The sequence below is a fragment of the Aedes aegypti genome, chromosome 2 (assembly GCF_002204515.2).
Source record: "Aedes aegypti strain LVP_AGWG chromosome 2, AaegL5.0 Primary Assembly, whole genome shotgun sequence".
In the NCBI taxonomy this organism is placed as follows: domain Eukaryota; kingdom Metazoa; phylum Arthropoda; class Insecta; order Diptera; family Culicidae; genus Aedes; species Aedes aegypti.
Window position 1 is genome coordinate 230,210,815 of NC_035108.1, and position 14,977 is coordinate 230,225,791.

General features: G+C 45.5%; 1 protein-coding gene across 6 annotated transcripts in view; it reads left to right on the top strand.

Annotated features, from left to right (window-relative positions):
* Positions 1-245: 245 nt before the first annotated feature.
* LOC5569989 (muscle M-line assembly protein unc-89) overlaps positions 246-14,977 on the top strand; it is a 165,804-nt gene continuing 151,072 nt past the window's right edge. The window contains exons 1-2 of one of the 6 annotated variants that reach the window (XM_021844313.1): positions 291-598; positions 700-1,644. In XM_021844313.1, the coding sequence (XP_021700005.1) occupies positions 1,410-1,644 (235 nt within the window). In that variant the 5' untranslated portion in view covers positions 291-598; positions 700-1,409. Of the gene's footprint in view, positions 1,645-14,977 lie in introns of all 6 variants that reach the window. The other 5 variants (XM_021844314.1, XM_021844315.1, XM_021844318.1 and 2 more) reach the window with 5 other exon arrangements.

Consider the following 14,977-nt stretch of genomic DNA (forward strand, 5'->3'; position numbering starts at 1 on the left):
AACCAAACATCCGTTTAAGCAGAAAACTTAATCGATTGGTCACCAGCTGGTGGTGACCAATCGATTAGGTTGTCAGCTCAAACGGATGTTTGGTTCTCCAGATCCATGCTCTTGAAAATTTGAGGTTTGGCTTCGATTCATCTTCACCTTAAAGTAATTAAAAAAAAACAGCTGAAGTTTGATGTAAACTTTGTTTTACCAACATCAATCACATTCGATTCTATTTTGAAGAAGAATATAAATAGCAATCAATTCATTCATTGGCAGACCGCTTCTCGTTATAAATCACGAGTCCGTCCCACGGCCAATGTCAGTCAATATATAGATCTCAAACGTTTCGCATTGTTACCAGCAAAATGGTTAAGAATACAAAAAAAGATAACCGAACACCATCGGTTGTTCCTGAAGTGGTAATAACTAATCAACCAGACGAAGGAAATGTTCGTGATGCAAATACCTTATCCAGAGAACCGTCACGTGATCGAAGCTCGCGATCGGTTTCCATATCACGTCTGAAAGCCGGAGATCCTTTGAGAAAAGAAATGATGTTTGTTCGTGAAAAGTCACCCTTCGAGATAGGAGAAAATCGAGATATTCAGTTAGCATCATCAAAAGCTATTATAGATAAGGCTTTGATCATGGATGTGTCTGGGGGAATCACAAAAGTCGACGAATATGTCTCTTTATTTTTTTCTCCAGGATGTGTCATAGATGCTGCAGTGTGTGAAGATATCTCTACTCAACAAACTATAGAAGTTGTTGTTGTGGAAGAAGAAGAAGAAGACGAAAGACCAGAGTTGGTGATTACACCTCTAAATTCAAGGGAAGAAACAATAAAACATCAAGAAACCGGAGAAATAGACGAAAGCAAAATTGATTTGTCGAGTGTCACTGAAGAAAGTTTACCTTTAGAAACTACAGAAATATCTTCTGAACCAGATATCGCTACATTTGCAAGCAATATTGACGGGGAAGTTACAGAGCTTTCAAATACTGATGAAGTAAATAAACAAGAAGAAACAGAGGAATTAACAGAGATTGCAATAGAAGACAACATAAAACAAGAATCAGATAAGACAGAAGAAGAAGAAGATGAAATAGAAGAAGATGAAGAGGAAGAGGAGGAAGAAGAAGAGGAAGAGACTGAATCATCATCGGATGAATCATATGAAGAATTAGTAGATCCTTCGTTATGGCGCGTTTATGATCCTAACAGTGAAGATCCTACCGCTTGGTTCTACAAGCCTCCTGAAGAAGTCACTGCTGAACCAACAGAAAAAGAAAGGGATGAAGAATTCAGAAGAGCACGGTTATCAAGACGAATTCCTATATTTCTAACTAATCTCACTGATCGAGCAGGTCCGTTAGGATCGGACATCAAACTACAGTGTACCGTAGAGGGTTTAGAAATGACATGCAAATGGTTAAAAAATGATCAGCTAGTTGAAAGAACTTCCCGACTACAAACAACGGCTATTGATGGGCTATACACTTTAGTTTTAAAAGATGTAGAGAAATACGATGAAGGTGTTTACACCATCGTTGCAAAAAATAGAGGAGGAGAAGTAAGTTCTTCAGCCAAAGTAAGGATATATGAAGATCCGAGAGATCGAATAGAAATTCCCACTATTGTCAAGATTAGAGGTAAAAAGTGTTTAAATTTATATGTCATTCTCTAACATAGAATAAGGAATAAACTTTTCTATTCATATCTCATTTAATTGCAAATGCTACATTACTCATTGCCAATACACCATTACTCGGGGCCTTCCTTAGCCGAGTGGTTAGAGTCCGCGGCTACAAAGCAAAGCCATGCTGAAGGTGTCTCGGTTCGATTCCCGGTCGGTCCAGCATCTTTTCGTAATGGAGTATCATCGTACCTGTCACACGATATACGAATGCGAAAATGTCAACTTTGGCAAAAAAAAGCTCTCAGTTAATAACTGTGGAAGTGCTAATTGAACACTAAGCTGAGAAGCAGGCTCTGTCCTAGTGAGGACGTAATGACAATGAAAAGAAGGAGAAGACATTACTCATTGATGAATGAATGAAATTTGAGTAATTTTCCTTAGTTTATTAAAAAAGGAAATCTAGTTGAAATATTTTTTTTTTTCATTTACCATATTTCACTGCTCATTAAAGCATAACGATCTAAAATAGATTTTCGAACTAACTTTTCATTGCATTTTTTATGTTTTAATATATAACTTAATTCGAAAAAAAAATCAACAAACTTTGTTTTGTTGCTGTGAAAAAAAAGAAACATAGTATTTACACACTACTCATATTCGCAAGGTCGACGAAAGCACCATAGAGAATTATTATAACTTATTTCGAAAATAAAATTTAACAAACTTTGTTTTAAAATGTGTTAAAAAAACAGAAACATAGTATTTACACACTTCCCTATAACTTATTTCGAAAATAAAATTTAACAAACTTTGTTTTAAAATGCTGTGAAAAAATAGAAACATAGTATTTACACACTATTCGCAAGGTCCACAATACACCATACTGAGGGGTGAACCCAAACTTTTGCACGGCTACTTGAATGGCTTTTTCATTAATTTGAATAGTTTTCAAACTTTTCCGCCAAAATTTCATGAGTGCTTTTGAAAGAATATAAGATTACGATTCTAATGATACATTGATTTAAAATTTTGGTTAATCCAATGCTGAGGAATGGTTTTTCAGTGTGTTTTTCTAATGTCACAACCTAAAGTATTCAAACATTTAAAAAATGTTTTTGATAAAGTAAGAATTACTGACTGTTTTCGAATGCGCCATAAAGAGTTTCAATTGGACGTGTAATCACAGAGGTATGGACACTTTTGCATGTTTTTTAAGGGGTGAACCCAAACTTTTGCACGGGAGTGTCCCATAATGTAAAAAAGCATATTAGTGTCAATACAAACTCACAACCCCAATACTAATCGCAAAACGTGAATTATACACAAGTTTATATATTTTGCTGATCGTAGCAGATTGAGTAATCTGTGCGTCCTGGCCCAGATGGTATCCCCAACGTAGCGTTGAAAGCAGCTATCACGGCCAACTTAGATATGTTCCGGACATCACTCCAGATCTGCTTAGATGAGGGACATTTCCCAGCACAGTGGAAAAGGCAAAAACTGGTTCTGCTACCGAAACCGGGTAAGCCCCCCGGTGAACCAGGCTCGTTTCGGCCGATATGTTGACTCGACACACTCGGAAAGCTGTTGGAGAGGATCATCCTCAATAGACTGATGGCGTTCACTGAGGGAGAGCGTGGACTGTCGGAGTGGCAGTTTGGATTCCGGAAAGGAAGGTCAACGGTAGATGCCATCAAAACAATGTGATTGACACAGCCGACAAAGCAAGTCAAAAAACGAAGAGGTAACCGTTACTGTGCTGTCGTGACGATAGATGTGAGAAACGCCTTTAACAGTGCAAGCTGGGAAGCCATTGCTGTGGCGTTACATAAAATGAAGGTTCCGGATTATCTGTGCAAGATACCCACCAAAAAACGGAGCTGTTGCTTATCAGCAACCAAAAAGTGGTGCAGAAGATTGAGATTGTGGGAGAACACACCATAGCCTCAAGCGGGAGCTAAAACACCTCGGCGTAATGATCGACGATCGGCTGAATTTCAACTGCCATGTCGATTACGCGTGCGAAAAAGCAGCGAGGGCAGCCACGGCGCTGTCCAGGATCATGCCGAATAACTCGGCGATTTGCAGCAGTAAGCGGAGGCTATTGTCTAGCGTGGCTACGTCGATCCTGAGGTACGCTAGCCCGGCGTAGGGAACCGCAATGAAGACGAAGAGGAACCGAGTCAAGCTTAGCAGCACGTATAGGCTGATGGCCATGCGGGTAGCGAGTGCCTACCGAACCATATCTTCGGAGGCAGTATGCGTGATTGCCGGAATGGCCCCTATCGGCTACGTTTTGGAAGAGGATAAGGAGTGCTACGAAGCTAGTAGTACTAGAGGAGCCCGGAAGATTGCCCGAGCCGTCACGATGGTGAAATGGCAACGCGAGTGGGATACCGCTGAGAAGGGAAGGTGGACTTATCGCCTTATTCCAAATCTGGCGAAATGGGTGAGCAGATCCCATGGAGAAATCAATTTCCACTTGACGCAGTTCTTGTCAGGTCACGGCTGCTTTAAGAAATAGCTGCACAGGTTCGGCCACGCAGAGTCGCCGCTCTGCGCTGAGTCGCCGGAACACGTCATTTTCGAGTGTCCACGTTTTGCTGCGGAACGTAGCGAAATGACAACGGTCTGTGGTGCTGACGTAACCGTAGACAACGTAGTGCATAGAATGTGTAGCGATGAGGTGATGTGGAACGCGGTGAACATGGCGGTGACGAAAATAATGTCATTGCTTCAGCGGAAGTGGAGGGAGGAACAAGCAAGTGCGCGCGGCGACAACTCGGATCGGGTTTCGTAGCCCGGTCGTATACTGCCCGAGTCGCGCACAAATGTTGGAGAGCTAAATGGCTCACGGTCGGTTTCGGGGGATCTTCCTACGTCGGGGAACTCTCTGTCGGAGTAGGATGGATCCGCCGTCGGGGACCATTCGAGTAGAGCGCGAGATGATGGAGCGCTAAATGGCGCACGCGGCGCGACCGGAGTAGGCTAGATCCACCGCCGGGGACTAGACCGAGTAGAACGCGACGTAGTACTGGTTCTGGGTCGTTGAGGCGCCGGTGAACCGGAAGTCAGTCTCTAACCGGAATCGCCGAACCGACCTCGGCACCCAACCGGTAGGTAGGCTTGATCCACCGTCGGGAACAAGACCGAGTAGATCATGGAAAAGCACCGGAAATTGGTCGTCAGGGCACCTGTGAACCGGAAGTCATCCGCCAACCGGAATCGCAGTACCGACCTCGGCACCTATCCGGACAGTATCGGTACCGGAAGAACTTCCACCTCCGGGGAACTCTTCGTCGGGGTAGGGTATTCACCGCCGGGGACTATCCGAGTAGTGCACGAGAACCTGGAGTGTTAAATGGCACGCGTCCAGCACCGAGAGAACTTCCTTCGTCAGGGAGTCCTGGCACCCATGGTATCGTGAGCCGAATGGCTGAATATGGCATGTTTAGATAACAAATTAGGAACACTAACAAATTATTAATGGGAGCCGAAGGGCTCAGCATCGCATGGCATTCGCTGATAGCGAAAATTTAGGAACTAACAAATTAATGATGGAGCCGAAGGGCTTAATGAAGGGTGCGCGTAGCATGTTTTTTTTTTAGTGGGTAGGCGCCCCATTGCGAATCCCACACAGTGCCAAACTATACACTGTGGCATGAGCATGAACAATTACAGGCCAGTCTTAAGAAGATTTTTTAACTCCTAGAGAATGAAAAAAAAAAAAACCAAGGAATCAGTTTCCAATGTTACGGTGTCTTTTTCATGTAACTTTATAACAAAAAAAATCGGCATGTCTTAAATTTGGACCAATGAAACACAAGACCTTTCTCTTTCATTTGCTGCTAAAATGAAAATAATCCATCGGGGGGTCTAGCGTAATTTTTTTTTTAATTTTGTTATTTGTAATATCATTTTAAATGCACCGTAAATTAATAAATCTTGGTGAGGTGAACTGTTGAAACGGATTTGTTGCAATGTTGCAACAATCTAGTGTCAATATCTTGTAGATTATATTCTAGACAGCTCTAGACCTAAAAATTTACAGGCCGAGGCCGAAATTTAAATTTTCGAGTTGCCTTTCTTTTGCTTCCATCCATTGTTGAAATTTGCTTTTAAAACTAAGTATGTCAAACAACCTGTTTTCAATTTTTATTTGTAACTCAAGAGCAATATTCATCTTTCTGACTTGGTATAGGAACAAACGATCGAAAGACAAAAGGTCGAAAGGACAATAAGTCGAAAGACAAAAGGAAGACAAGACAAATGGTCGAAAATTCAAAAGGTCAAAAGGACCAAAGGTTGAAAATGATTTGCATTATTTAAATAATTTTTGAAAGAAGATTTTTGACCTTTTATCCCCCTTTTATTCCTCCTCGAACTTTTGCCCTTTCGACCTTATGTCATAGATTCTAGAAAATGTACCAGTTCACATTTATGCCGATGACAGACGCAATATAATATTTCATAAATCCCATATTCTAACCCAATTGCAATAGCAATGCAATGTTGACACTATTGTCCATGTGTTTGATGTGAGAATTGACAGAACATTGCTTTTGTTTGCAATGGTAAAACAAACAGAATTGCTGACAAATATTCTCATATTTGTAATTTCATCGAATTGTCCAGATTGGGTACCTTCCGGGTCTTCAGGAACTGGTTCTGCATGGACCATACTGGACCGAGTTTTTCAAGGTATGTGTACCGGTAATTGGTTCCTTATTACAGAGAAATTTAATGACAAAATATCCATCAATCGAATAGTACCGATGTGAATTACATACACAAAACTGCGATGGAAACTTACTTTTCGAATGTACCGGGTTTCCGGAACCGGGTATGAATGATTTGAGAATCTCTATTTACAGTCCACGTACATACCTATTCAACTATCTGAGGACGGTTCAGATTACTTGTTTAGTTACGAAACTACAGGTAGTCAAAGTAAGGGTATCTAAAGGGACTTTTTTCAGATGTGGCAGGTTCCCGGTGGCCACAGTGACGCAATTCCGGATCTCCGGATGGGTTTCCGAAAATCGACATGTGTACCTTTCATTTCAGCTCAATAGAACTAAATTCGGTCAATACTCTGATATTTAGAGATTGGGTACCTTCCGGGTCTTCAGGAACTGGTTCTGCATGGACCATACTGGACCGAGTTTTTCAAGGTATGTGTACCGGTAATTGGTTCCTTATTACAGAGAAATTTAATGACAAAATATCCATCAATCGAATAGTACCGATGTGAATTACATACACAAAACTGCGATGGAAACTTACTTTTCGAATGTACCGGGTTTCCGGAACCGGGTATGAATGATTTGAGAATCTCTATTTACAGTCCACGTACATACCTATTCAACTATCTGAGGACGGTTCAGATTACTTGTTTAGTTACGAAACTACAGGTAGTCAAAGTAAGGGTATCTAAAGGGACTTTTTTCAGATGTGGCAGGTTCCCGGTGGCCACAGTGACGCAATTCCGGATCTCCGGATGGGTTTCCGAAAATCGACATGTGTACCTTTCATTTCAGCTCAATAGAACTAAATTCGGTCAATACTCTGATATTTAGAGCTCTTTGAATTTTTGGGTCGAAAACGACCCTAAGTCACAATTTGTAACTTTTATTTACGGAAGCTCCCTAAGGGGCCATTCAAAACTTTTGTCTCCGAAAAAAATGTTCCCACATAAAAATACCTAATTGTCAGAAAAAAATTGCAAGGTAATTTTAATCAAAAAATACAATGATTTGAATTTTGAAATGGGTCGAAAACGACCAAAGGTCCTTACTATAGTTAAGCTATATCCCGAACTCGGTAAAAAAAATTGTTCTAGGCCCCCCGACCGATTATTTTAGTTTTGGTCGCAAATGAAAGGGGAAAATCATGGCTTTCTTGTGTCAAAATTTCAGACATGCCGAATTTTTTGTTTTGAAATTGCTCTAAGAAACACACCGTGTTACTTTTGGGAATACTTAGCTAATGCTTACAAGGGAAGGTCACGATGGTGTTACACGGGGTTTTCAACCGGACTATTTTTGTTAGATTCCACATGTCGAAATATGAAAAACTCCAAAGCCTTTCGGATGATGGACCAGTGGTGTAGGAAGGAGGGGCTCTGAAAGGGTCGATTTTGTACGAATATAGTATAATTGAGTCAATTGAAAATTTGTCAAAAAGATTTTTTCAGTATTTATTACGATAGTAATGAACAGAATTGCCATTAATGTATGTTTATAATGTATTTTAATGCCATTGGCGTAACTAACATGGGATATGGACACCAAAACAAATTTGGTTTTATTAGAATAGTAAACCAACAAGAAACCCATCCCAATTTCGCCTATGACATGGAAAAAATACATTTTAAACATACATTAATGTCAATTATATTCTCTACCATCACAATAAGTACTAAAAAAAAGTATTGTCGAATTTCCAATTAGCTTAATAATATAATATACGTACAAAGTTTCCCCTTTAAAAGCCCCTCCTGGCTACACCACTGGTCCATCACTTGAAAGTCTTTGGGGTTTTTCATATTTCGACATGTAGAATCTAACAAAAATAGTCCGGTTAAAAACCCCGTGTAATACCATCGTGGCCTTCCCTTGTGTAACGTGGTCTTTATTCAGCTGTCAACATATCTCAATACAGCAAGGTGCAGTATAATATAATACATGAGTGTATGGGAGTATCGTTTACGTCACATTTCCCTTTTAAAAAAAAAAGATAACTAAATACATTACAACGTTGAATTGGTTTCACCAATCTACCCGATCTGGTGATGATGCGTTGTGCTCTCTCTACGTTGACCTGATGGCCTTCGGTTGGTTCTATCTGATTGTGTACCGCACCTGTGGGATGTTGTCGCTGTTCCTCTGGCGTTACCGGATTCTTTTGCAGAAAAGGCGACCTCGGATCATCACAGACCGCTTCAGGTGGTACTGGGATTATCACATTAGACTTCCTCACATGCCTCGTACTTCTGCGGTAGGTGCCACCCTAATCAGTTTCGACTATAACCGATCTAGGTGTGTTTGTATCAGCAACAACTCGTCCTGACTCCCATGTCTTAGTCAACGGGTTCTGCAACTGCACACGATTGTTAATCTCCACTGGTTGACGAACTTGTGCTGATTGATCATAGTAGTCATTCTGCCTGAATATTTCAGTTTACAAATTATGCTTGACGTTTTCAATCGCCGTGGACTTCAATTTTTGTTTGGCAACCGGAAGTGGCGAATTTGTGATTCTGCTCATCAATCGTTGATTTGGGGAAAGGAGCTTCGAATTGCGTGGAATATTTCGATAGTTGAGCAATGCAAGCTGTACTGAACTGTTATCCTCGTAGCACTTTTTGAGAATATTTTTCGCAATCTGCACCGCTCGCTCACTCAATCCGTTGCTCTGTGGATAATATGGACTCGATGTTACGTGCGTAAATTTCCATTCGGCAGCAAACTGTCAAAAAAGTAACGATGAATATTGCTTGGCATTATCGCTGTGGAATGCTTCAGGGGTACCCCAGACGGCGAACCATGACTGCAGGTGATCAATCACTTCGAATGATTCCATGGACTGTAACTTCTTGAAGTCGATCCAGCCTGAGTAGCTATCGATGATGACAATGTAGTTGCGGGTACTCTGGAACTTGCCTAACTATCATCGGTTCTTTCACGTTGGAGCGACTATACTTCTGGCAAACACTGCATTCCTCGACGAATCTCTCAATATCCCGGCCCATTGAAGGTCAAAATACCAGCTGTTTGGCCCTTTTGATGCCAGACTGTATTCCGAAGTGGCCAGAATGGATAATGTTCATGGCTTTGCTGCGTAACGTTTCCGGTATCAGCAAACGATCCCCTTTGAAGATCAGTCCCTCGTAGGTGGAAAGCTCATCACAGGTTTTCTTGCCAAGGATCGGAATGACGTCCAAATCGACGACCTTAAACGTGAGGTCGGTTTTGCGTTTATTCACGACTCCTGCTACCGTCAAATCACCTTCCACCTTGGTTTTTTCTCCGTTGTAGGACACGATGTACTTCGTTTTTTTATTTCTGCAACTTATTGCCAGTGAGTTTTTTGGCCACTTTCAACGGCAAAACGTTGCATTGTGCCCCACAGTCCAGCTTGAATTTAATCTTCATATTAGAAAATATTGCCTCCTCGAACCAGTCCCCGTCGTCTGCATCGGTACCTACAGCGTGCAGGTACAAGTCCACTTCTGCCTCCGACGAGTCTTCTTCTTCACTTTTCACAACCGCTGCTGCCTTCTTCATCTTCTTGTTCTCCTTCTTCGGCTTCTTCTCTGCGTTTCCTTCATTCTTTTTCGTGAAACAACACTTCGCAAAGTGGCCGATTCCTTGACACGCATTGCTTCGATCCGCAACGTTTGCCCTGGAACGGCTTGCCGTCATCGTCCGACCTGACTGCGCTGCAGCCTCGAATTTCCATATCCATTTCCTTCAGCGTTTCTGTTGTCTTCTCACTTGCATTGCAAATCTGGATCGCCTTGTCTAATGTCAGCGTCGGATCACTTAACAGTTTTTCACGAACTTTCTGACTGGAAATCCCGAGTACGATTTTGTCCTTCAGCAGGCGATCATTGATGTTCATACCTTCGTGTTCCATGCCGAAATCACAGTCTCGGATTGCTGCTCTCAGTTTAATGAGAAAATCATCGAAGTTTTCACCAGGTTGCTGGTCCGTTTTCAGGAATATGTACGTGCTGTACATCGGATTGGCTGTCGGACTGTACGCATCGCCTAAAGCCTTTTTGATCGCTTCCGGGTCTTGCATTTCCGCCTCCGTCAGCTGCAATCCTTTGAATGTTCCAATGACATCCGGACCGAGACTGTTCATCAGGATTCCCACCTGCCGCGGTGCTGGCAAATCCTTTATTCCCGACGCATGCTCAAACCATGAATACTGCTGTATCCAGTCGTTCCAGACACGCGCTTTATCCGTATGGCTTTGGATGTTTATGCGTTCAGGAGGGTGAGCGAAGAAATTCTGCACTGGTTGCTGCATGAGGTTATGTGCAGCTCCTGCTACTGCCGCATCTGGAGATTGCATTTTTCAGCAAATCTTTCACTCTCGAACCGAAATTTTGCGTCGACTCCACGACCGGACGTCCAAACTATGGTTTGCCGGTATTTTTCCGAACTTTCCGCGACATTTTTCCCGAAATTTTCCGATTAAATCGCGACGCGAAAATTGACCGACTTCTGACACGTGGTCTTTATTCAGCTGTCAACGTATCTCAATATAGCCGTGTAGTTCCGGCGTATAGAATAGAACTACGGACGACCTGTTCCGGTGGTAAGAGTCCACCAAACGGGGTAACCCCAATTCAAGGTGTGATGCGAAAAACCGTGCTGAGGAATGAATGGTCGAAGGGGTGAAAAAGATGTTCGGCCGTTAACGGAGCCTGTGGGGCACCTGGGCACCCCTCACAGTATTTTGTCCCTTACCGCGTTAATGCAGGGCTCTGGCGTGGTGGACCTCTTTTCCCGTGCTACTCGTGGGATCCAATCATGAATACAAACTTAAACCAAAATCAAAATATTAGTAGTAGTGCAGGTAGTAGCAGTAGTAGGGAAGCGAACCCCTTCGCAAGAAGTGGGTTAGCTAGGTCTCCGTTGAGGAGAGCGGAAGCAGGAGGAGGCAGCAGTGCACGTAGTGCCAGTGCTGGAAACCATATTTCATCCCCGGCTAACGCATCGGGTGAGGTTATGGATGGAGCGTGGTTGATGAGGGCCATCAATAAAAGTAGAGATGGGCTCTCTGCGATGGAAGTGGCTGCACAGCAGCTCGACTCCATAATTGACTTTGCGTCCTCGAAGTCTAACATCAGCAAGGACCTCAAGCAGGCCCTGTTCAGACTTCGTAAGTCGATGTTCGCGGCCAAGCAGAACCATGCTGAACCCATGGCGACTGTGGCTGCGGCAGAACCCGTGAAATTGAAGGTGCCGAAGTCTACCCAGACGGAGCCCTTCGTCTTCGCGGGTAGCCCCAAAAGTGCGGAAGCGAATGCTTACAACAAGCAATCGCAGAAGCGCGCGAGGCAGCCGTCAGGGGAGGAGCTACCCGGCGGCGCTCGCAAGGCCAGGCGGATATTAACCCCGAAAACCGGCAGAAGTGCCGGAAAATCGGACCCCAGCCAGGCGTCCCGGAAAGCCGAGAAGGGTGGGCCCGAAAAGGCTGGCCCCTCACGGAGTGATGGGAACAGGGGGTTGCGACCTTTGAGAGGTCCTCAATCACCACAGGCTAGGGCGGATCAGGGGGGGGACGCCCTCTGGACAACCGTAGTAAGAAAGAAGAAGAAGGAGAAGCAGGAAGTTCAGGAGCGCAGGGATACCAGGCCTAAGAAAAGTAGGAGGGTAGGTGCCAAGCGCGAAAAGGGTGATGCGATCATCATCAAGACGGAAGAGTCCAAGTACTCGGAAGTCCTGAAGGCGATGCGCAGTGACGCGAAGCTCGCAGATCTTGGAGCCGACGTACGCAGTGTCAGACGCACTCGTACAGGTGAAATGATTCTCGAGCTTAAGCGCGACAAGGAGCGCAAGGGCGCCGCCTACAAAAGTTTGGCGGAAGAGGTCCTTGGCGAGGGTGTCGAAGTGAGGGCTCTGACGCAGTCAGTGACTCTGAAGGTGATGAACCTTGACGAGATCACCAACGCAGAAGAGCTCGTCACAGCACTGCGGCAACAGTGCGAGATTCAGGTGTCCCCCGCTGCCGTTCAGCTACGGAAAGGTCCGGCAGGTACTCAGGTGGCCTTAGTACACCTACCTGTGGCGGACGCAAATAAGTCCGCTAAGGTAGGCAAGATCAAGGTTGGTTGGTCAGTATGCTCACTGAACATACATGAGCAACCGGTGATCTGCTTTAGGTGTAGGGAACCAGGACACAAGTCCTGGGGCTGTAAAGGCCCTGATAGGACCAAGTTGTGTAGGCGTTGTGGTGAGGAAGGTCATAAGGCACTAGGCTGCAAGAACCCTCCCAAGTGCTTGATTTGTTCCGGCAAGTCCGTAAACAACAATCATCCAACGGGAGGCTCAAGGTGCCCGACCTTCAAACGAGCCATTAACGAAAAGTCACAGTACAGGTAACGCAGCTGAACCTGAACCACTGTGACGCAGCTCAGCAACTGCTGTACCAGGCAGTTGCTGAGTGGGGGACGGACATCGCCATCATATCGGACCCATACCGAGTACCCGCCGGCAACGGCAACTGGGTCGTGGATGGATCCGGAAAAATGGCGGCGATATGGACGACGGGTAAATACCCCGTCCAGGAGTTGGTGTCTACTACCTACGAGGGCTTCGTGATCGCCAAGGTAAACGGGGTCCTCTTTTGTAGCTGCTATGCGCCTCCGAGTTGGTCGACCGAGCGGTTCACGCAGATGCTGGACTGCATGACGACCGTGTTGACAGGGCGAAGGCCAGTAGTAATAGCGGGTGACTTCAATGCCTGGGCCGTGGAATGGGGAAGCCGCATCACGAACCAGCGAGGTCAAATCCTGCTAGAGGCACTGGCCGTGCTAGATGTCGATCTGGCTAATGTTGGTACCAAAAGTACCTTCAGCCGAAACGGAGCGGAGTCGATTATCGACGTTACTTTTTGTAGTCCTGGCCTAACGAGTAGTTCGAACTGGAGGGTAGACAATGCCTACACTCACAGCGACCACCTGGCGGTTCGCTACAGTATCGACTACAACAACAGCAGGCAGCGCGTAGAGGAAGCGGCTAGGTCACGGCCAAGCCCTCGTAGGTGGAAGACATCGTACTTCAATGACGAAGTACTTAGGGAGGCGCTCCGTCGTGAGCGTAACCTACTCGGCCTAAGCGGGGACGAACTGGTAGCGGTGCTTTCGCGTGCGTGCGATGCGACCATGCCTAGGAAAGTCCACCCTAGAAATGGGAGACCACCGACGTACTGGTGGACTCAAGCAATTGCGAACCTGCGCCGTGCCTGCCTACGGGCCAGGAGGCGGATGCAGCGAGCACGTACCGAGCAGGAGCGTGAAGAACGACGGGCGGTGTTCACCGCTGCCAAAGTCGCGCTGAAGTCCGAGATAAGGGCAAGCAAAAAGGCCTGCTTTGAGAGACTCTGTCAGAGTGCCAACGTGAACCCGTGGGGTGATGCCTACAGGATCGTTATGGCGAAGACAAGAGGTGCAATTGCTCCTACGGAGCAATCTCCACAGATGCTGGAGGGGATCATCGAGGGGCTCTTTCCGCGCCACAACCCTAGCCCATGGCCTCCTTTTGTAGGACAGCCGGGGATTGGGGCTGGCGATGAGGATAGAGTAACCGATGAGGAACTTGTAGGGATTGCAAAATCCCTAAGCATGGGGAAGGCACCAGGTCCGGACGGAGTTCCAAACCTGGCCCTCAAAGTCGCAATCTTGGAGGCTCCCGGTATGTTCAGATCTGCTATGCAGATATGCCTGGACGAGGGAGTATTTCCAGATGCGTGGAAGAGGCAGAGCCTGGTACTATTGCCAAAGGCGGGGAAACCACCTGGTGACCCGTCGGCGTATAGACCAATATGCTTGATTGACACGGCGGGGAAGGTGCTCGAGAAGATCATCCTCAACAGACTGTTGAGGTACACTGAGAGTGTAAATGGTCTCTCAAGCAACCAGTTCGGCTTCCGGAAAGGGAAGTCCACCGTAGACGCTATTCTGACGGTTAAGAAAACCGCTGAGATAGCACTCCAGCGTAAGAGGAGGGGGATTCGCTACTGCGCAGTAGTGACTCTGGATGTAAGGAACGCATTTAATAGTGCCAGTTGGGCGGCTATTGCCGATGCACTCCTGCGTCTGGGGATACCCGAGTACCTGTACAAGATTCTCGGAAGTTACTTCCAGAATCGGGTATTAGTCTATGACACAGAGGTGGGTCGGAAGTGCTTTCACATAACCTCAGGAGTCCCGCAAGGTTCCATCCTGGGCCCGGTGTTATGGAATGTCATGTACGACGAGGTGTTGAGATTAAAATTCCCGGCGGGTGTGGTCATCGTTGGCTTTGCCGACTATATTACGCTGGAGGTCTACGGTGAATCGATCGAAGAAGTGGAATTGACTGCAGCCCACTCGATCGCAATTGTGGAGGAGTGGATGAGCTCCAGGAAACTGGAATTGGCTCACCACAAAACTGAGGCGGTTGTTGTCAACAACCGAAAGTCGGTGCAGCAAGCGGTGATCAGTGTAGGCGACTGCACGATCACTTCGAAGCGCTCCGTCAAACACTTGGGGGTGATGATCGACGATAAGCTTACCTTCGGTAGCCACGTCGATTATGCCTGCAAGAGAGCCTCCACAGCTATTGTGG